Genomic DNA, 22,516 nt, shown 5'->3' on the forward strand with positions numbered 1-22,516 from the left:
TGATTTACATTTTTTCTTCAGCATAAATGTGAGGTGAATTACTTTGTACATATGAGCTTTTCCATATTTTGGATTATTTTCTTAAAATATATTACAGCCGAAACCGGTTTGGCTCAGTGGATAGAGCGTCGGCCTGCGGACTGAAGGGTCCCGGGTTCAATTCCGGTCAAGGGCATGTACCTTGGTTGCAGGCACATCCCCAGTGGGAGGTGTGCAGGAGGCAGCTGATGGATGTTTCTCTCTCATCGATGTTTCTAGCTCTCTATCCCTCTCCCTTCCTCTCTGTAAAATATCAATAAAATATAAAAAAAAATATTACAAAATATGGTATTATGTAGGTCAAAGTGTTTCAGTATTTGTCTTTCATACTTTTAAATTTTTTTTTTAAATATATTTTATTGACATTTTACAGAGAGGAAGGGAGAGGGATAGAGAGCTAGAAACATCGATGAGAGAGAAACATCGATCAGCTGCCTCCTGCACACCTCCCACTGAGGATGTGCCCGCAACCAAGGTACATGCCCTTGACCGGAATCGAACCCGGGACCTTCAGTCCGCAGGCCGACGCTCTATCCACTGAGCCAAACCGGTTTCGGCTGTCTTTCATACTTTTGCCAGTATACTTCCCAGATGTTGTACTATTTTATACTGTCTTCTTAGCACTATATTAGAGTACTAGTTTTACTTCATCTCTACCAACATTCGGTATTATTAAGATCTTTCTCCCCCCAACCCCCCAAAAAAGGCATTTTAAATTGCACTTTTTGATCAGTAGCAAGGCCTTAAATTTTCACATGTATGGTATACCTCTTTTCAAATGCCTGTGTTCTTGAATTTACTTTGTGTTTCTGTTTGACATTTAAATGTTTATATGATTTTTAAAATATGACCAATAACATGGGTGAAAATATTATGAAACAGCCTCTGACAGTAACAAAAACTGAGAGACGCCGAAACCGGTTTGGCTCAGTGGATAGAGCGTCGGCCTGTGGACTGAAAGGTCCCAGGTTCGATTCCGGTCAAGGGCATGTACCTTGGTTGCGGGCACATCCCCAGTAGGAGGTGTGCAGGAGGCAGCTGATCGATGTTTCTCTCTCATCGATGTTTCTAACTCTCTATCCCTCTCCCTTCCTCTCTGTAAAAAATCAATAAAATATTTAAAAAAAAAAAAAACTGAGAGAGACTTTCTAATATATTATTTTTGATGTACTTTTTGGTTTTATACAGGCAGCTCATTTGGGATACTTTATAATCCTTTTACTCTTTTTTGGCCTTATTTCCTTGCTTATTGTTTTTCTAACCATTAATTAAGCTTGACATTTTTTTTTTCCTGGTTTAAGAAAAAAAGATAGCCCTGGCCGGTTTGGCTCAGTGGATAGAGCGTCAGCCTGCGGACTGAAGGGTCCCAGGTTCGATTCCCGTCAAGGGCATGTACCTTGGTTGCGGGCACCTCCCCAGTAGGGGGTGTGCAGGAGGCAGCTGATTGATGTTTCTCTCTCATCAATGTTTCTAGCTCTCTATCCCTCTCCCTTCCTCTCTGTAAAATATCAATAAAATGTATTTTAAAAAAAAAAAAAGAGTTACCTTTAAAAAAAAAAAAAAAAAAAAAAGAAAGAAAAAAAGATAAAGCCCTCGCCGGTTTGGTTCAGTGGATAGAGCGTCGGCCTGTGGACTCAAGGGTCCCAGGTTCGATTCCAGTCAAGGGCATGTACCTTGGTTGCGGGCACATCCCCAGTAGGGGGTGTGCAAGAGGCAGCTGATCCATGTTTGTCTCTCATCGATGTTTCTAACTCTCTATCCCTCTTCCTTCCTCTCTGTAAAAAAATCAATAAAATATATTTTTTTAAAAAAGATAAAGATGGAGAGAAGTTATAACTGAATTTATAAAATTACAAAGGATATGTATTAGTTAGATGAACATGAACTTATTTCACCAAAATGAGGGGGGACCCCTCAAAGCATGAGCAAATTAAACTTGAGTCAGAAAGGGGCAGCAGACGGGCAAAATGTTTTATCCTCTGTAGAGAGCCTATACTGCACATTTCAAGAGTCATAAGACAGATGAGGGAGGGTGGGTGCTTAAGATATTTGAAGGATGCCTCTTAGAGCATTGAGGCTGATGTGGACCAGGCCGACTCTCATACCCCACACCAAAAACTCCAAAGCTTGTCAGACTCCTGTATCAGAGTCAACAGGGACTTTTTGTTTCTTTTTTGGACATTTGGAATGACTATCAAAACTGGCTAGTCACTATTGGGCCTGTGTTCTTTGTCTTGTTTTTAAAATCATTATAGAAAGAAAAAGATGACAAGTGGAAAAGAGGGAATGAGCCAGCTTCAGAGAAAAAAATGGAACCTATTGTTTTTGAGAAAGTGAAAATGGTAAGTGGGAAAGTACTTGCACTCGGTGGATGGCCTCAGGAGTGTTTATAAGTGTGGAGGGGTGGCCTGCGGTTGATAGCGTATTGTACCTGGGACTAAAGGGTTCCGTATTTAGATGAGCTCACCTGCTGCCACTTCAGCTTCTTTCCCACTGCTGATTGTTGCCTAATCTGCTCTGTCACAGTTTCTTTGGAGCTAGACGGCAGCTTAGGAAACTCATCTGTCCCATTTAAGCAAGAGGCATGTTCCATGCCAGAATGTCAAGGCTGTGTGACACCTTCTGAGTAGATGTTACCTCTTGTTAGACCTTCTGTATCTCATTTCCTGTTGCAGTTAAGAACAGTCCAGAAGCCAGGCCAGACTGATCCATTTTAAGCAATCACTTCTTGTATTCTTGCTCTGTCATATTGAAGTAGACACCTTTCTCTTTCCACAGGACATATTGTGGCTGTAGTAGTGGATATCTAATATCAGATCTTGGAATCCTAGGAGAGTGTTTGCTTAAGGAAGAGTGTTTTATCATCATTCTGAATCGCACTGTCTAAAGAACACAGTCATTAGTGATATTGGCAGAGTGAGTTAGGTGATCTTTAGACTGATCTCCCTTTTGGTATTAAAGGTTTTCTAATCACTGGGGGATTTGCTGGCTCTTGGCTCTTGTACCATCAGACACCTACCTTTATTCTTGGTTTTTTCCTGGGACCAAAACCTGCTGCTTCTGTTGGACCTGATCTGTGGTTGTCTTGGCTTCAGACAGATCCATCTCTTCAGAAAGCCAGACAAGCACAGGTGATACCCTTGCTTTTCACTTTAGGTTTGATTTATGCACTTGTACCTCTGACTTGATTCTTTCGCCTGACGCTTCCTGCGTTTTGTTTCTTTGGTTACGCTCTTTGAATAACATCAGCCATACCACAAGAAAACCTGTGGCTTTACAGTGGGGAGGGGGAACGGGTTCAAAACACCTGCTTATTTCTTTCAATAACATATTTTCGCCTTAGCCACAGAAAAAAGAAGATCCACAGCTACCTCGGAAAAGCTCCCCGAAATCCACAGCACCTGTCATGGATTTGTTAGGCCTTGGTAAGAGTCAGACTTTCCCACTCCCATAATCTTACAAATTCTCTCTGGCCCTGGGAAGCTGGGCAGAGATGGGAGTCTTTCAGTTTGTATCCCTGTCACTAAGAGTGTTCTCTCATGTTCTTCCTATTGTTTTGCATCTGAGTAGTTGTGCTAAGAAAGTTTTACTGTGACATTTTCAGAGCAACAGTACAATGGAGTGGTGATGAATACAGCCTTGAGAGCCAGAGTCCCAGCTCTGCCACTTACTGTTACGTGACACTGGGTAGTTCACGTAACGTCTGAACATTCCTTTCCTGTCTGTGCAATGAGGATGGTATAAGTGTCCGTGTCAAAGGTGTTGCTGGAAGGATGAAGTGAGATAATGCCTCTAAAGCTCTTAGCCCCTTGCTTGGCACATACTAAGCACTCAGTACATGGTAGCAGTTTTCCTTAATCCGGCACCTGTGAGCCTTGCCCCCTCCCTCTCATTTTTCAGGTGCAACCTGTTTCTGAGATGGCCCCTTATCTTGTGCTCATTTTCCTCCAAACCTTAAAACCCTGCCCCATTCAGAAGTAAACCTGTTCTTTATCTTTCACAGTACTGATGGCTGTACTTCATTTCAATCCATTTCTGCTGATTTAGGTTATTGGCTACCTAGGCTTCTAATTTTAATGTATCTTTAATTTATCTCTGAAAATGAATCCTACACAGTGTTGTCCCTCAAATAGCCAGAAAGGAGCCAGCGCCCTGTGCCTGATAGGTGGGCTGCAGGCTTCTCCAGAGTGCTCTTGGGAATGTGGGGCAAGGCCTCTCGTGAGAGGCCCCATCCAAGCTAGATGGTTCCAGAAGCCTAGATTTCCAGACCCATGATGGAGTGTATGGGCTTTCCCTGTCTTCATTGTGTCCACAATAGAGGAAGGCCTGGGCTTAATGAGCAGTGCTACATTTTTTTTTTTAACTTTAATCTTTCTTTCCAGATGCTCCTGTGGCCTGCTCCATTACAAGCAGTAAGACCAGCAATGCCCTAGAGAAGGACTTAGATCTTTTGGCCTCTGTTTCATCCCCCTCTTCTTCAGCTACCAGAAGGGTGAGTCTTGTGGGCTCCTCAGGATTTAGAGTAGTATTCTGAAAAGAGTGATTTTGATAACTTAATCTTGGAGCTGAGTCATGCTTCCTTGGTGGAACTAGGCTTTGGTTTTCTTGATTCTTGATTCTTACCTTAATAATGTGTTGTCTCTATTACAGCCTTAAGATTACTATTCATTCCATTCTCTCCTGCCCAAAAAGGGTGGGCCCTTTGAGTGGGCTTCTGTCTACGGTGTGTCAGATTGTACGGCTGATACTTTAGGTCAACTCCTCGGCCTGAGTTATTGCCAGAGGATTTGTAGGTGTGAAAGACTTGAAACATTTGATGGCTACTATTTGTGGAATATCTGCCTATGTACCAGGCACAGTGCTAGGTGTTTTTATATATTTCACTTATAATTTAAAATCTTCATTACAACCCTGCAAAATGATATTTTATAGATGAGGAAACATTAGTTCAGAAAATTTATGTGCCCAGTCTCTTGATACACAACTAGTAAATGGCTACTCTGGCATCTAAACTCAGTTCTTTCTGGCTCTATCATTTGTAGGTTGCTTTTATTTTTAAAATTTATTTTATATTTTTAGCAAATTACATAGTTTTGCTAAAGAACAAAACATTGTTCCAGAGCTTAACTATTAGGTGTTTTCTGATATTTGTATGGTAAAAATGTCAGGAGGTAGGTTCCATGCCAACTACTAACTTCAGCCATCAATTCTTTTTTTTGTTTTGTTTATTTTTTAAAATATATTTTTATCGATTTCAGGAAGGAAGGAAAAGAGAGCGATAGAAACATCAATGATGAGAGAGAATCATTGATCTGCTGCCTCCTGCACGCCCCCTACTGGGGATCGAGCCTGCAACCCAGGCATGTGCCCTTGACCAGAATCAAACCCGGGACCCTTCAGTCCACAGGCTGATGCTCTATCCACTGAGCCGAACTGGCTAGGACTTTTTGGTGGTTTTTTTTTGTTAATCCTCACCCGATGATATTTTTCCCATTAATTTTTTTTTTTTTTTTTTTTAGAGTGAAAGGGAGGGAGGGGGTAGAGGAGAGAGAAACATTGATGTGAGAGAGACACATCGATTGGTTTCTTCCCACATGCACTCTGACCTGGCCCTGGATCAAACTTGCAACCCAGGTACATGCCCTTGACTGGGAATCGAACCAGCAACCCTTCAGTGTGTGGGCTGACATTCAAACCACTGAGCCACATCGGCCAGGGCCAGCCATCAATTCTTATTGTAAATGTTAGAAGCAACAGAGAAATGAGGGAGATCTTTACAGAGATTCCCATGAGGACCATTCCATTGTCCCCCTGGCCTCTTTGCCCTAAGGTGGTAGGTTCCATGCCAACTGCAGGGAGTGCCGGCTCTGTTCCTGAAAACCTGAACCTGTTTCCAGAGCCAGGGAGCAAATCAGAAGAAACAGGCAAGAAACAGCTCTCTAAAGACTCCATCCTCTCACTGTATGGATCCCAGACGCCTCAGATGCCTGCTCAAGGTAGATTTCTTTTTTTTTTTTTTTCTTCTTTTTTTTAAAAATATATTTTATTGATTTTTACAGAGAGGAAGGGAGAAGGATAGAGAGTTAGAAACATCAGTGAGAGAGAAACATCGATCAGCTGCCTCCTGCACAACCCCCACTGGGGATGTGCCCGCAACCAAGGTACATGCCCTTGACAGGAATCGAACCTGGGACCCTTGAGTCTGCAGGCCGACACTCTAGCCACTGAGCCAAACCAGTTAGGACTCAAGGTAGATTTCTTGGGGGAGGCCTGGCAATATGCCAGATAGAGACATGAGGACTTAAATGTAGAAATTATTTCTTGCGACAGGGCAGTTGCTTTGGGGGCAGTGATAGCATACTCCAAACAAGCCTGAACGTGAATGACATTTCTTGTGAAGCCACAGAGTATCAGCAGATTCTTCTGTGGGCTCTGGTGTCACATGTCTGTGAAGTCTGACTCAAGTCTGGATCTAGACCTTAAAGGGGAAGTAGCTAGGTCAGCAACCCTCTGGTGAGAAGCCATGACAAGTCTTGTAGGCAATCTGTCCGTGTGGCTCTGTAAAAGAGCATTCTGAGCTGAGTAGTCCTGAGAATTTCTAGTTGGAAAGGAGCAGCCAGTGAGACTTTGGACTGACTTTGTGTGCTTTCCTAACAAATCTGTACGTATGTTCTCTTGGCAGCAATGTTCATGGCTCCTGCTCAGATGGCATATCCCACAGCCTACCCCAGCTTCCCTGGGGTTGCACCTCCTAATAGCATAATGGGGAGCATGATACCCCCACCAGTAGGCATGGTAGCTCAGCCAGGGGCTTCTGGGATGGTTGCCCCCATGGCTGTGCCTGCAGGCTATATGGGTGGTATGCAGGCATCAATGATGGGTGTGCCAAATGGAATGATGACCACCCAGCAGGCTGGCTACATGGCAAGCATGGCAGCAATGCCCCAGACTATGTATGGGGTTCAGCCAGCTCAGCAGCTGCAATGGAACCTTACTCAGGTAAGCTACCCCGTTTTATTTGGGACAAGAGTTTTCAGACTTCCTCAAGGCCATTTCACTTTGTGTCTCCCTCTTATCCTTTAAATCTTCACAGTAGATGAGATAACACGAGAGACATTCTTATGCTTAGGTTTGCATTTTTTTCTTTCTTCTTTCTAGAAGGTCTATCCAAATTCAGACTTTCTGCAGAGTTCTGGATTCCTGTAGAATAAGGGTAACTGCCAAAACCTAAATCTCTCCATGCATCCATCAAAACAAAAACAAAAACAACCTAAACTGATAAACAAGGAGCGCAAATAGAACTTCCCATAACTTACCCACGGCTACCACATCCAGTAGACAGAATGCTACAGACTTCAAATTACATGGCAGTCGGCATATAAACCCTAAACCCAGCAGAGCCAGCATCACAGAGAAGGTGACAGACCATAGATGAAATCATCCCCAGAAAGAGAAAGACCTACCCTGACTGGAAACATGCTGAGAAGAAATCTGAGACCTGGTAGATTAGGGCTCTAGTTATATGGAGAATCAAAAATAAGGGATTGGAATATATAGGATTAGAGATGGTAGCCCTGGAAAACATGGCTTCTAGGGGAGGTGGGATGACTTACAAGGAGAATTGCTCTTTGAAAGATGGTGTATTTCACCATCTTTCTCCCTGCAAAGTAGTCATTTCCCTGTACTAACAGGAGAGGGTGCTCTTGAACTAAAAATGGCACTGATGGATTGTAACACACAGAAGAATGACAACTAATAATTGTAGGAAAATAGGTATCACATATTCTCAAAGAAATATGCTTCAGGTATGTATTAATTACAATGAAAAACATAATGACAGTTACTACCTTAGCCAAGTGATCAAACGTAAGATTACCAACAGTGGGACCAATTAATATCATGTGCTTTCTGGTATCTTGCACTAAGACCTAAGAAGGGCACAATATCACCTACATAAATTCTTGCCAGAAATGGATTCAATCATATAAAATCTAAATGGAAGGATTTTCTGCCAAGTAAGTGGCCTAGATTCTTAAAACAGTGTCAGGAAAAAAAGAAAAATGTGGCAGGGGAAGTGTTCTAGATTAAAGGAGACTAAAGAGATATGAAAATGAAATGCATATCAGAATATTGCATTAATCTTAAATCTCTTGAGCATGTTCATTGTATTTTGGTTCCAGGAACGTGTTATGTATTATGAAACACTTACTGACGTAACGGGTGAAATGTCACAATATCTGTAGTTTTCAGTGCCCATCAAAATTTTTCAAGTTTATACAGATGTGTCAGAAAAGATGGCAAAATGCTAATAATTGGTGAATTTAAGAAAGGAATAGATGGGCTTCATTGTACTATTTCTTTCAGCTTTTCTGTAAGCTTGACATTTTCTTTAAAAGTTGGTAGAAGAAAAATAGACTCCTAAAGAAAAAGAACGTCTGGAGAAAATGTCCTGGGCTTAGGAAATGTAAGGCATTTTGCTTTGATAGATTGTTCCTTCTGTTCTCTGCCAGAGGCCGGTCTTTCCGTCTAATTCAAAAAGAGGCCCTGACCCCACTGCCTCTTTTCTCCTGACAACTTCCCTTCTCAGGCACCGAAGACACGTTGGGCTTTTTTGTGTGCCTTCCTTTGTTCATCTGAATACTCCGGTTTCTTTCTCTGCTTGAGTGTGCGCAAGCACTTTCACTGGCAGTAATAACTCTGCTGGAGATCAGGCAGGGGCGCTGGCGAGGGGGTTTCTCTGTACTCTCAGGGCTGTCGACGTCAAATGAACAGTCAGCCCCTTCTGTTTAGGATGAGGGCCTGGAAGGAAAAAACAGTAACTTCTCATGCTGTTTTTATGTTGTCTAGCTCCAGGATTCCTTCTTTCCCTCCCTGAGTATGACTAGTCTCTGTCAATCTCTCTCTTCTGAAAAGTCCTTCATTTACGTGGCCTGGTGTCCTTGAAATGCTCTGTTGAGGTTCAGAGCAGTTAAGTACCATAACAGAGTTCTCCTTTGTCTCGTTCTCCCCATCCCCACTGACGGAAGGACTCCTGCCCTGCCTTTTGCACTAACTGGCTGCATGCCCACATCCTGGTCTGAAAGTCTCCTCTCTCCCTTTCAGATGACCCAGCAGATGGCTGGGATGAACTTCTGTGGAGCCAACGGCATGCTGAGCTATGGACAGTCGATGAGCGGCGGAAATGGACAGGCAGCAAGTCAGACTCTCAGCTCTCAGATGTGGAAATGAAAACAAATCACCTATGTGGCTGCCGCTCTCCTCCGCCCTCTCTCTCCCCACTTTCCCTCTTTCTCTGACTCTTTCACGCCTTCCCCTTTTCCTACCTCTCTCCATTTGGTTTAGAAATTGCTCAATCTGTCATTTGGGGTTTGGCATTCTGCCCTGCCCAGCCCAGCCACTTCCCAGACACACAGACCTCTCTGTTGTTTTATATTGTACATGTCCCCTAGCCATTCCGACTTCCTCCCCCGCCACCCCAGTCCTCTCCTGCACCAGCACCTTAGGAATTGTTGGCAGAAGGCACTTACTGTGGAAGGTTAAACCTCCAATCAGATTCTCAGAAGGGTCTGTATGTGTTGTGTTTTAGGCAAAGCGGGGAGGGTTTGGAGGTACTTCCATGTGTGTTAATAAACTGTTTCTACATATTTAAATTATTAGTTGAAGAGGGAGGCATTATGCTCCCATGATTTATGGAAATGAAGAAAGTACTGAAATAAAATCAAATACTTACTGGGTCTTAGATCAGGTTGGCCCCTAACCTTGGGGAGATACAAACCCCATCTATGAGGATGAGCAAAAACGTTACTCTCCGGTCCCCTGCATTGCTTTCTGGATCTGAAGCTTCAGGACTTGCTGCTTAAGTCAGCCTTTATTAGCACCAAAGACTTACGAAGGTCCCCCACAAAATACACAGCCCTTTCCCTGCCTCCATCCTGCCTGCAGTAAGATCTGGCTCCACGGTTGGAGGATCAGCCCTTCCAGAGGGAATGCAGAGCTTAACGTGTGTACTCTGTGTGTGTGTGTGTGTGTGTGTGTGTGTGTGTGTGTGTGTGCGTTTTCCACCTCCCACTCTCTCCCCATCTGCGCTGGGTATTTTTGTTTTTGGTTTTTCAGGTTTAGGTTTACAACAGAGAGGAATTAATTTATCAACAGCCTAAAACTGTTGCCAATTTTTCTTACAGTTAAAAAAAGAATTGCAATCTCATTGATGGCTCTCTTCCTCCGTTCCCCTCTCCCATAGTGCTAATCACTCGTTCATGCCTGTGTATCCCGGCTGCTGTTTCCCCACCTGTGCCAGGTGTGTGAGGCAGAGAGCCTGGCCAGCTTTCCTCTCAGTCATTGTTCACCCCACTTGAAAATTAAGACAAGAAAACGTTGCTTAAAAGATTTCAGCTGTGGGAACCATGATCCCTGGTTGCCTTTCTCCTGTGTATGTGTAAATTCCTTAATAAATATTGCAGGGAAGCACTGTTTGCGTGCTGTTACTGTGTGTCACTCTTGGAGGAAGGTGAGTTCCACCCCATTTTCTGCTTTCGGGGACCAGTTCCCTCATTTCCTGTGTGGGGCAAACCCAAGGGCCAGGCCCAGGCCCAGCCCGTCAGAAAGGGGCCTTTATCCAGCAGTGTCTAGAGCTGTGAGCTGAGGAAACCGTGGAAATCTGCACCTAGAGTCACAGAACATGGGAACTGGAAGCATTTCCCCCTTCCCTGCCTCCCTGCCTTCCTCTGAATACACCTTGTGAATACTTCCAGGTTCCCGATGTGAGAGGATAACACAGTGGCTAAGAAAGAAAGCTTGGATCAAGCTGCCAGTATTCATATCCCTTCTTACTTACTGTGTGACCCGGGCAAGCAATAAACCCCATGTCTCCGTGTAAAATAGGCTAATGGTAATACTTCGGTGAAAGGAAGCAGTTCCTGGGGGCATGTAGCACAGTATCGAGCACTTACCACTCAAGCGTTAGCAAGCAGCATGTGCCAGACCTGTGTTAGGCATTCATTCATTCAACAACTGTTTGGTGTTTACAATGTGCCGAACAGTGGCTTAGGCTCTGAAATAAAGTAATGGATCAAAACTCCCCAGTCTCATAGGGTAGTGTGGTAGGAGAGGTGCACAATAAAGTAAAATGATTTCATTTCAAACACTAACAATACAAGGTAAGTTAAGGGGGAAGAGTGGGTATGGGACGGTTTGAATGGAGAAGTCAGGAGGAGGTGCTATTTGAACTGAGGCCTGAATAAGCAGCCAGCTGCGGGGATCTGGAAAAGGAGCAGACAGACAAGGGTCAGTGTCTGCACTGGAAATCGTTTGGCTGGAGTGTCGGTCTGGGAGCTGTTCGAGATGGATGGTCTGTAAAGCCTTGAGACGGGGCTGTCACCTAAGAAAGCCCCATGAGAAGAGGACTGAGCCTGGGGCCCATTGGTTCTAGAATTTGGAAAGAAGACATCAGACAAAAGGAATTTGACATAGTCCCCACTCTTCAGCTCAGCCTCATGGGGCAGTAGACTTAGAGGAGGTAGTAGTTAACTAGTGGGTGGGGAGAAGAGTATTCCAGACAGATAGTAGGTGTAAACAGAGAGAGAGCCCTACAAGAGCACAGAACATTCAGGGAAGCACAGCAGTTCGATGTTTCTAAGGTATGTGAATGGGGGTGGGGGGGCAGGCAGGTCACAGGGGGCTTCCTATACCCTAGGAAGGGGTTTAGCTTGAAGTGTTGTGAACAGTGGAGAGACATAGATTTGAGTTTTAGGCAGCTACTGAGAACTGTGTTTGAGGGAATAAGACCAGATCTAGGGGACAGAGAAAGGGTAAGAGCTGAACTGGGGCCATGGTAGAAGGGGTAGGGGAGAATGGAGTGTCTGAGAGCAGCAATTCATGAATTCCTTATGAGGTATGGGAGATACTCAAAGGTGTTACATAACTACGCTGAAATGAGTTTGGGAAAGATTGCTTGTTATGTCACCTCTTGTGCATCTGGAATATAATATCCCAATAGTAATGGCTCTGGAAAGTCTTGTGGTAAAGACTTTACAAAATTAATTATTTTTAGAGCAGTTTTAGGTTAACAAATCTGAGTGGAAGGTACAGAGACCCCCCATATACCTGCTGCCCCCTCCCCAACCTCCACTTCTTTTGACCTCACACCAGAGAGAGGCACATTTGTTACAACTGATGAGCTTACGTTGACACAACACTATCGCCACCAATTCATAATTTACATTAGGGTTCATCTTGGCGTACATTCCATGGGGTTTGACAAATGTATAACAACACCAACTCAACATTATAGAATCACACGGATTAGTTTCACCATCCTAAAGATCCTGTGTGGTCTACCTATTCATCCCTCCCTCCTAACTCCTGGCAACCACAGATTTTTTTTTTTTTTTTTTTTTACTGTCTCCATAGTTGCGCCTTTTTCAGAATGTCCTATAGTTGGAATCATATTACATACAGCATTTTCAGATTGGCGTATTTCCCTTAATAACATGTATTTAAGTTTCCTCCATGTCTTTTCATGTCTTGATAACTCGTATACTTTACACTGAACAATATTCCTTCGTCTGGATATACTACCGCTTATTCACTTACTGAAGGACATCTTTGTTGCTTCCAAAGTTCTGGCAATTATGAGTAAAGTTACTATAGGAGAGAGGATGGGACAGATTACCAGGGAGAACCAACGACTTAGGTAATGCTTTATTTTTTTTTAAATATATGTTTATTGGTTTCAGAGAGGAAGGGAGAGAGAGAGAGAGAGACATCCATGAGGAGAGAGAATCATGGATCAGCTGCCTCCTGCACACCCCCTACTGGGGATCGAGCCCGCAACCCGGGCATGTGCCCTTGACCGGGAATCGAACCTGTGACCTCCTGGTTCCTAGGTCGACGCTCAACCACGGAGCCACGCCAGCTGGGCAATGCTTTATTTCTTAAACCACAGGAAAAATAAGCAGGTGATTATTATATGGATCTTTATACTTTTTAGCATGTCTTAAAATGCTGCTTTATATAGTAGTAAGTTTATGTAACAAGGATTAGAAAATATAAACTGCTAAAAAATAATTTTAAAAAATAATTTAAAAATAAGTAAAGTTACTATAAACATTTGTGTGCACGTTTTTGTGTGGACATAAGTTTCTAATTGATTTGGGTAAGTACCGTGGAGTGTGATGGCTGGATTGTATGATAAGAGTATGTTTAGATTTTTTTGTTGTTGTTGGGTCCCAGAGCCCACTACCTGGATCCTCTGCCTCCTTGACCTCCTTTGCTCTCGCTGCCAGGCCAGGAAGAGGCCCCGCCTACCGCACAAAAGGAGGCTTTGAAGCCGGAGGGAGGGGTGAGGAAGGAGGGCCATCTGGTGTGTATTTTTGGATTATTTCTCAAAAATCTCTTCCTCCTCCTCCTCCTCCTCTTTCTCTTCCGACACCACTGCAACCAGGCGGCAGCTGGGGGAGCCACCTGTGAGCCGGGCTGAGTTGAGGGGGAGGTGGGCTGGGGGTAGGGACCCCTGCTTCCCCTCTCTGAGCCTCAGTTTTGGCATCTAGAACAGCGGTCACCAACCGGTGGTCTGTGAGGTCTCAAAGGTTGGCAACCGCTGATCTAGAATATGGGCATGACAACCCAGTTGCTGGCTCCTGTCAACCCAGGTGCTCCAGGAAGCAGAGGTCCAGGCTGGACTCATTAGGGGGAAGGCCTGGGAGGTAAGGGCGAGGCTGGTAACCGTAGTGGAGTCCCACTGCACTGGGGCGAGGGCCTTGTGTGGAGAACACCCCACCTCCTCTCCCTGTCTGTGGCTTAGATTATTTTTCCTGGGCCTGGCTTCCACACCTGCCTCCCCTGGCAGATTTTGTTTTACCTCGAAAAGAAATTGATTCGGGGTCTGCAAACCGGCTGATTTCCTGCATTCACTCTGTGAGACAGGGCTCCTCCCCTGTGCCGCCTCATCCAGGTCCCTCATGCCACCCGCCTCGGTGGCAGCATCTCTCATCCCCTGGAGCCCCATTCAGCACACAGCATCCTCAGCACTCCCCTGCAGCTTCAGGGACCTGCTGAGCCTGAGCCCCAGCCTGCAACTAGTCCCCCTGGTCCTGCCTGCAGCCCCAGGGTCCTCAAACCAGCCGGGAGGGGCCGGTGGGGTGACCCCTTAAACAGAGGGGTGCAGACACCAGGTGGGCACTCTACCCACCCCACCTCACCTCCCGCCCCTCCCAAACGCCCTGAGCACCGAGTCTGTGTTGCTTTCCAGCTCCTGGAGGGCTCGGCCTGAGCAGTGCTGCCACCAGAGGGACCCGTCTACAGAGTGGCAGGCGGAACAGGCCTCCCCGGGCAGCTAGGTGCCCACCTGGCCCCAAAGCCCTCCTGCAGCCTCCCGCCTACCCCTTCTAAAGGGTAACCAGCTGTGGTTTCAGCCCAGCCCAGCCCAGCCCAGCTGCCTGCCTTGGGAGGAGGCGGCAGAGGCTGTCGCCACCTGCTGTCCCGTTTCTGTTACTGCAGGAGGTAAGGGTCATCCCTGCCGCCCAGCCAGCCAGTCCAGCACATCGTTCCCATTTCACAGGCCAGAACCAGGCCTCGGTGGGTCCCTCAGCCCGGATGGAGCAGAGCTGGATGGGGAGTCAGTTAGTCTCTGCAGCTGATGTGTGTGGTCCCCATTTTCACAACCCAGGAGGCTCCAGGGCCCTCTGTGCATTTGTAACTGCGGCTATGTCACTGTATTGCCCTGGAGAGGGGTTGCAAGAGTTAACGCCCCAGAGTTATCTGAAGAGACAAACGTGCAGAAAGGCTTTTGTTTAAGGGGAGTGGAGGCCCGGCCCCTTTCCTCTGGTTGCCTCCAGGGGGCGCCCACACCCTCCTGGAGGGAAGGGCAGGTCTCCAGGGCTCCTGTTGTGGGGAAGGTGAGAGCTGGAGTAGTGCGCTCAGTTTGAGGGAAACTGAGGCACGGGGAGGCCAAGGGACGTTCTCTTTGTTCTGTTGACCTTGCACTGTCCGCACTGGTGACATGCAGCCCTGGTAATGCCACACACAGTCAAAGCTGTCGACTCTCCTGCAATACCCTCCCTGGCCCTGATCTGACCTCCATCTCCTGCGTCCTGTCCCAGGGCTGGAAGGGGGCAGTGCACACGGCGGAGTGTGTGAACGGTGATGAATGAATGCACAAACCGATAACCGCAGAGGCCATCAATGGTCTGCTGTGAGTGACATAATGTGATGGGCAGGAACCAGGCCGAGTCTTCCGCCACCCTCGAGCACCTGATCTCAAGGCCTCGTCTCCCCCCTTTCACTCCTTCTGACCTGTCATGGCGTTTTTAATTTGCCATTTAATGGGTGTGTTTTTTTAAATATATTTTATTGATTTCAGAGAGGAAGGGAGAGAGAGAGAGAGAGAGAGAGAGAGATCAATCATGAGAAAGAATCACCAATAAGCTGCCTCCTGCACACCCCACACCGGGCATCGAACCAGCAACCCAGGCATGTGCCCTGACTGGGAATTGAACCGTGAGCTCCTGGTTCATAGGTCGGCACCCAACCACTGAGTCACACCGGCCAGGCTAATGTAGTTTTAAGAAACAAATAAAAATTTACATGGTTGGTATTCAGAACAAAAGCTAATAAAATTAATAATACTAATAAAATAATAAAAATTTTGAATTTTATTCTTCATCATTACATTGTGTGACGCCAGTTTTAAATGCAAAGCATTGAGCTCACCCCAGGCCTCACCAAGATCACAGAATGTGTGTTTCCTAGTTTGTACATGCAAATGCATTCTGTTCTCACCAGAACAGTGAAATGACTGAGAGATATAGTAAGACAGTTGTTGTAATTGTGGTAAAATACATGTAACAAAATTTACAGTGTAACCATTTCTAAGGTAAGTTCCTTCTCACAAAAGTTCAAATTGCTGGGCAATCATCACCACCTTCCACTTCCAGAACCTTCGCATCTTCCCAAATGGAAACTGTTCCATGAAACACTGCCTCCCTCTCCCCTCACGCAGCCCCTGGCACCCAGCATTCTCTTCCTCTCTCTATGACCTTGGCCTCTCCAGGCCTCAGACACAGGGAATCCCACAGTCTGTGTCCTTTTGTGACTGGCTTACCTCACTTAGCACATCCTCAAGGCTCCTCCAGGTTGTAGCATGAATCTGAATCTCATTTTTAAGGCTGAGTAAAATTCCTTCCTACAGCTGGACCTCCACTGTTTATCCACCATAGGTGCATGGACACCTGCATGGCCCCCACCCTTGGGCCGTTGTGAATAGTGCTGCTGTGAACACAGGTGTGCAGGGAACTGAGGTTCCACCTTCAGTCCTTCTGAGTAGATACCCAGAAGTGGGATCGCTGGACACACAGAGTCAGACAGGGATGGAAAGAAACACACACACACACACACACAGAGAGAGAGAGAGAGAGAGAGAGAGAGAGAGAGAGAGGAGAGATATGAAAGGAGGGCTCCTGCTAGCTCTGGGCTGCAGGCACTGAGCCAGCATGACTTTCTCCAAATCCAGTTAGGCAGCCGGGCTGGAGGGTGCTGGGATTTCCAGCTCCCTCACTCCCTGGTCAAACCATAGAAAGGCCTCCCCAGACCCTGGGGGGTGGGGGGCAGGGTTCACAACTCAAATATATCATGTGATGTCAAGTCGTTTGGCCCAAATGACAAGTTGAGAAGCCCGGCTAGTTCTCACATCAGCACCATGGCTTCCAGTGCAAACTATCCTGTGGCTGAGGTTGGTGTGGATGGCTTCCTGGGAAGTGCAAGTGGCTCTGGCTGAAGAGATGCGCTCAGGCCTCTGTGCGTGTGTGGGCGAGTGTACCTGCGCACATGTGGTGTGAACGTGTGTGTGTGTGTGTGTGTGTGTGTGTGTGTGTGTGTGTTGCTGTTTGTGGCTCAGAATGAAGGACAGCTTCTGACTCCACCATCCTCACTAACATGGGTGCTAACAGTTTCCATTTGCATAGCAGTGCTCCCCGTCTTCACGCTGATGCCCTCATCTGCACATCCCACCCCCCAGGAGATGGGTGCTGAGACAGTTTTACAGAGGAAGAAACAGCCGCTTACAGAGGTGCCTTCAGGGCACAAGCTGGGACACAGTGGCCAGGACTGGTACCCAGCCTCTAGGATCAGAGCCCTCTGCTCTTTCCTCCATATGCTGCAGGGACATCCTGCCAGGCGCTCCGCTCAGAAATAAGAGGGTACCTGTGCGAGCAGAAAAGAGGATTCGTGAGCTAGAATGTAGTTTTGTCAGGAATACACAGACTGAAGCATGGAAAGGACATGGGATGGAAAATACAGAGAATGAACATTAGAGAAATGGAAGACACAGTGTAAAAGTGTAACACATGTGAGATTCCGGTCTTAGGAGGAAAGGAGAGGATAAAGCAGAAGTGATACCTGAAGAAAGAATGGCTGAGTATTTCCAAAAGGCATCAAGCCACAGACTCAAGGAGCTCCGAGAACCCCTGAGCGCTCCCTGCCAAACTGGTGAAAAATGAAGTTAAAGAGAAAATTGTAAAAGTAGCCAGCAGAAAAGACACAATTATGCTAAACTTGAGGCCCAGTGCACAAAATTCATGTATGGGTAGGGTTCCTGGCAGCTGCCGGCCACCGGCCCCGCCTCCCTTTCCCTGGCTGCCTGCCGTGGGCTGGCCAGGGGCTGGCCGGGGGGAGGGGCTTCAGGCAGTTGGCTGGCTGGCCCCACCCCCTGGTCATACTCCCGTCAGTCGAACTCCCAGTTGAGAGGACAATTTGCATATTAGGCTTTTATTACATAGGATGGAGCAAGCAGCACTAGGCTAGAAGACCCTTCAGAAGGGAACATGAAGGGGTATCAGGATTTCTCACCAGCTCACCCACACTCAAAATAAACATTAAAAGGTCATCAGGCAGGGAAAACTTTCCCAGATGAAGGGAGTAAATACAGTAAGAATAAAGAGTGCCAAAGTAAAAGGTAGATAAAACTAAATAAATATGGACTGTTTTAAATAATATCTTGTGGGATTTAGAACATATACACAATAGACATAATTAACAAAACAAAACAAAAAGTTGTTGAGAACTTACAAATCTGGAATCCAAAGTCTTATCTGAGACCTGTTGGGGGAAGGAGGGGGCAACAGCACCTCCCCAAATACTGCTATGCCTACTGCCACCCAGTGGCAGCATACAATAATTTCAGGGAAACCTAGGAGAAAAGATTTATGAGGTATTGTAAGCAAAAACCTAAAGTTATCAGTAAACATGGCAACCTGGCATCAACTTGTTCAATAAAAAAATAAAAACTGGCATCTGTTCATTATAAAGAATTCAGTAAAACATGCTGAAATCACAAAAATGGAAGTAAAAAAAAAACAACCCGAAACCCACCAGCCAGAACAACCAATAACATTAGATGAACATCATTTTGACAACTTAATATGCAAATACAAGAAGAGAAGCATGGGTAATGAACAGATGGATAGAGATACTTTTGTAAAACTGTAACAATCATATTTCGGATACAGTTTTAAATTTAATTTTACTTGAATTTCACAAAAGAAAAAGAAAGAGAACTTGATGGAATTGCTGAATTCATATAACCTTTCCTCTAGACAAGAGATACTTCCCCTAAAATATCCCTTCAAGATTAAAAAAAAAAGTAACTGTGAGGACATTAAAGGTTGAAGTCATTATGATTTTTTCCAAGGACATATTTTCATTTTTGTTTGTATAGACTAACTTCTTACTGTGAAAGATGAGCTTGTTGGCCCAGCCACACTGTCATGAACTTGCAATTCTGAAAATATTGAAGCTCTTCTGTAAAAGTTAGTAAATATTACCCACTCCACTCTGCCCAGGGCTCTCCCTCTCTCCTGGCTGCCCCATCCCACTGCCAGGACCAACCTCAACCCCCATCTCCCTGGGACCCAGAGCTCCAGGGGGAAGGGGACTCTGGTCCTATCTCCCTGGGTGGGCGCCTTCAACACATACCACCTCGCCCCAAGCAGCTTAGTCTCCATCTGTCTTATATAATGGCCGTCAGGTAAGGCTTTGTTTGCAGAAAGTATTCCGTTTGAAAACCCCTGCTCAACAGCCCTCAGGCCCTTGCAAGTTTGCACAGTCTGAGATTTCCCAGAATGGAGGCCTTTCGTCCTAACACACTAGCTCAAGCATGTCAAACTCAAAGGCTAACACGGGCCAAATAAACAAGGTTTAAGTTTATGTGGGCCGCAAAAAAACAAAAGCTTCAGTTTTCATAGAAACATAGGTTTATTTCGAAAAGTGTAGTACAAAGAAAAAGAACAAGAGCAATGACAAAATTAATGTTTTCTTCCTGACCCTTGGCATCTCTTCTCTGCTACTATCTTTCCTACTTCACGGCAGGCGGGGGGCGGGGAGGGATCTTGTTCACAGTGATTGTTACAGAATTTACCAGGCAACCAAAAAATACGCAGGAGTACCGGAGATACAGGAAAAACCCATTTATTTTCAGATGTTCCGCATGTACTGGTACAGTGACTCAGGGGAGATGTTTCTCTCCAAATTCTGAGCAAGCCAATATGGAGGGAGCTCTCCCTTTATACCCTTTTGGTTTCTTTGTCCCCCAAATATGGATGGACTTCCGGACCTTTCTCGGGCTTTGCAAAAAGCCCCGTGTGTTGGGATGGGGGCCGTGAGACCACACCTAAAGGCCTGGCCTGGTGCCAGCACTGATAACCCCCTCTGGGGGTTGTGTATTGTTCATGGTTTATGGCCTCTGTAAAATGGGAGTACTTAGGTAAACAGGTCTTGCAAGACCAGATAATTAAAGAAGGGGTAGTGACGAGGCTATAGGCCAACAGGAATGTGCATTCAGGCTGCTAGCACAGATTCAGATTGCTAGCCCTCCCAAAATGTCTTATTTTCCCCATCATGATCACTTTCAAAACTGACCCAAGGTGAATGTTAGTAGTTCTGGATCTGAGAGGAGACTTATTTCCTTTCTTAATTGTACATAACTGCTCACACCAATAAGTACTTCCAAACATGGAAATAATTTCATATGCGAACTTCTGATTATTTTCAAACCTGTGAAATTCAGGCATGCCAATTTCATTGAATTTTGCCTTCAAATCTGAATCGCACTGGATCTCAATTACCTCCATTTGCAAAAAATCAAAGAAAACTTGTATTCCAAAAATTTAATCTGAAAACCTTGTTTCAAATTCAATTCTAAGGCTTAAAATTTTTTCTGCATATTTTTGATACGATGCAGTTTCACCTAAACTTGATTTGTTCATATTGCATGTCAGAAAGTTAAATCTTCATTTTTTCAACTGCTTTTCCCAAAGAACTAGCTTACATTTGAATGCTTTGACTTGGTCACACATGTTTGTAATAATCTGATCTTTTCCTTGCAGTTTTAAGCTTAAATCATATAAGTGTTTTGTTATATCAACCATGAAGGATAAATCTTGCAACCATATTGTGTCAAAAAACATGCTTGTGTCTTGATTTTTAGTTATTAAGAACTGACATATTTCTTCTTTCAAGTCCTAGAATTGTTAAGAACCTTGGAGCAGGATGGTCAACGTACCTCGGTGTGGTAGGACAAGCCAGAATATGTGCTGTCTAATTCACTTAAGAAAGCAGAGAACTGTCACTGATTTAAACTTCGAGATCTTATGAAATTGATAATTTTTTGATAGATGTCAACACATTTTCCATGTTTAATACCTCTTGATGTATAATGCAATGCGTATGATGAATCTTGGGTCAAAATTTCACTTGGTTTTTTTTTGCAGTAATGCCACGAAACCATTGTTTTTTCCAGTCATCAAAGGACCTCCATCTGTAGCTACAGAAGTTAATTTTGAGAGAGGTAGATTGCATTTTTGCAGAAGTTTAAAAACACAATTAGCTGAAACCGGTTTGGCTCAGTGGATAGAGCGTCGGCCTGCGGACTGAAAGGTCCCGGGTTCGATTCCGGTCAAGGGCATGTACCTTGGTTGCGGGCACATCCTCAGTGGGAGGTGTGCAGGAGGCAGCTGATCGATGTTTCTCTCTCATCGATGTTTCTAGCTCTCTATCCCTCTCCCTTCCTCTCTGTGAAATATCAATAAAATATATATATATATAAAAAACACAATTAAATATATCTTGTCTTGTACTAGTGTGATGCATTGGCACTAGTTCCAATTATTCCTCAAAAATGTTGAAATCCATGTCACAAGCACGAAGAAACACGGCTAATCGAGCTATGCCTTCAGTGTCCAATACTCTTGTCACAGGCAATGGGAAAAGCTTCGAAACTAGATGATTTTGCTTTGATCTGAATACTTAAATTGTCGGCCAAATCAGTAACTTTCTGCAACTGTTTTTGAGACAAAGAGATTGTTTGAAAAGACTTCACATTTCCAGGACAAACAATTTCTGCAGCTTCAATTAGGCATTCCTTGATGACATCACCTTCAGTAAAAGGTTTCAAGTGTTTAGCTATCAACTCTGACAAGATGTAGCTGGCAGGCACCGCCGGCCGCTTCACTTTCTTGTGATACTTGAGTAAACATGCACTATTGCTTTTTCAGTCCCAACTTGAGCTCTTTCAACTTTTCTGTCTCATTAATCCCTCGTAATTATCATATTTTGATTTTATGTTGTTCATAGTGACAATTAATGTTGTATAACTTTGGTACACTAATAGCGTTATTACATATCAAGTAGATTATTTTATTTTTACTTTGCAGCAAAAATACTCCAATTACCACTTTTCTTGGAAATTTCAATGTTCATCAGCAATTTTTCGTTTATTTTTACTACCACTGGATTCCGATGGAGACATTCTGAATACAAAGGGCTGAAATAAATGAGTAACCCTATCTAATAAAGACGGGATATGCAAATTGACCATAACTCCGTGACAAAGATGGCGGCACCCACAGCCAATAAGGAAGGAATATGCAAATTGACGCAACAAGGCGAGAGGCAGAAGGTGGCTCTGGCCAGAGCGAAGGAGGTGCCGGCAGCCAGGGGAAGGAAGGCCTATTCTTGCACGAATCTTCGTGCATCGGGCCTCTAGTCATTAACATAAAATAATAGAACATTTTAATAAAAATTAATATTTTTTCTTGAACATTAACTTACCAGACACTGAATAACTGCACAAATTAATAAGCGTAATGCAAATAAACCTATTTTTCTTGTTCTTGAAAGCAAAATATTTCCTGTTGCACACACCAAACAAGTCAGTCCAAGACTAATGATGTGGCAATTGGCTGCTAAAATATTCGCTTCTAGTATTAGTGAAGAGAAATGGTGCACCTGCGCATAAGGCACATAAGGGAAATGAATGCAACACCATTATAGCAATCAGTCATTAGTTAATGTCGTAGTTAATTATTAATAACTAGAGGTCTGGTGCACAAATTTGTGTATGGGTGGGGTCCCACCAGCCCGCCCAAATGGGGGCCAATTGATTGGGCAGGGCCACCAGGAAGAGGGGCCACGGGCAGTTGGCTGGCCA

At 44.8% G+C, this 22,516-nt stretch overlaps 1 protein-coding gene across 2 annotated transcripts in view; it reads left to right on the plus strand.

Annotated features, from left to right (window-relative positions):
- The window catches only part of SMAP2 (small ArfGAP2), a 47,057-nt gene extending 36,550 nt beyond the window's left edge, over positions 1-10,507 (plus strand). Inside the window, exons 5-10 of one of the 2 annotated variants that reach the window (XM_080658396.1) lie at positions 2,295-2,381; positions 3,383-3,464; positions 4,422-4,531; positions 5,870-6,035; positions 6,722-7,038; positions 9,142-10,507. In XM_080658396.1, coding sequence (XP_080514522.1) covers positions 2,295-2,381; positions 3,383-3,464; positions 4,422-4,531; positions 5,870-6,035; positions 6,722-7,038; positions 9,142-9,267 — 888 coding nt within the window. In that variant the 3' untranslated portion in view covers positions 9,268-10,507. The remainder of the gene's footprint in view (positions 1-2,294; positions 2,382-3,382; positions 3,465-4,421; positions 4,532-5,869; positions 6,036-6,721; positions 7,039-9,141) is intronic. The other variant, XM_080658397.1, reaches the window with a different exon arrangement.
- The last annotated feature ends 12,009 nt before the right edge of the window (positions 10,508-22,516 follow it).

Source organism: Plecotus auritus (genome assembly GCF_963455305.1).
Source record: "Plecotus auritus genome assembly, chromosome: 2".
NCBI lineage: Eukaryota > Metazoa > Chordata > Mammalia > Chiroptera > Vespertilionidae > Plecotus > Plecotus auritus.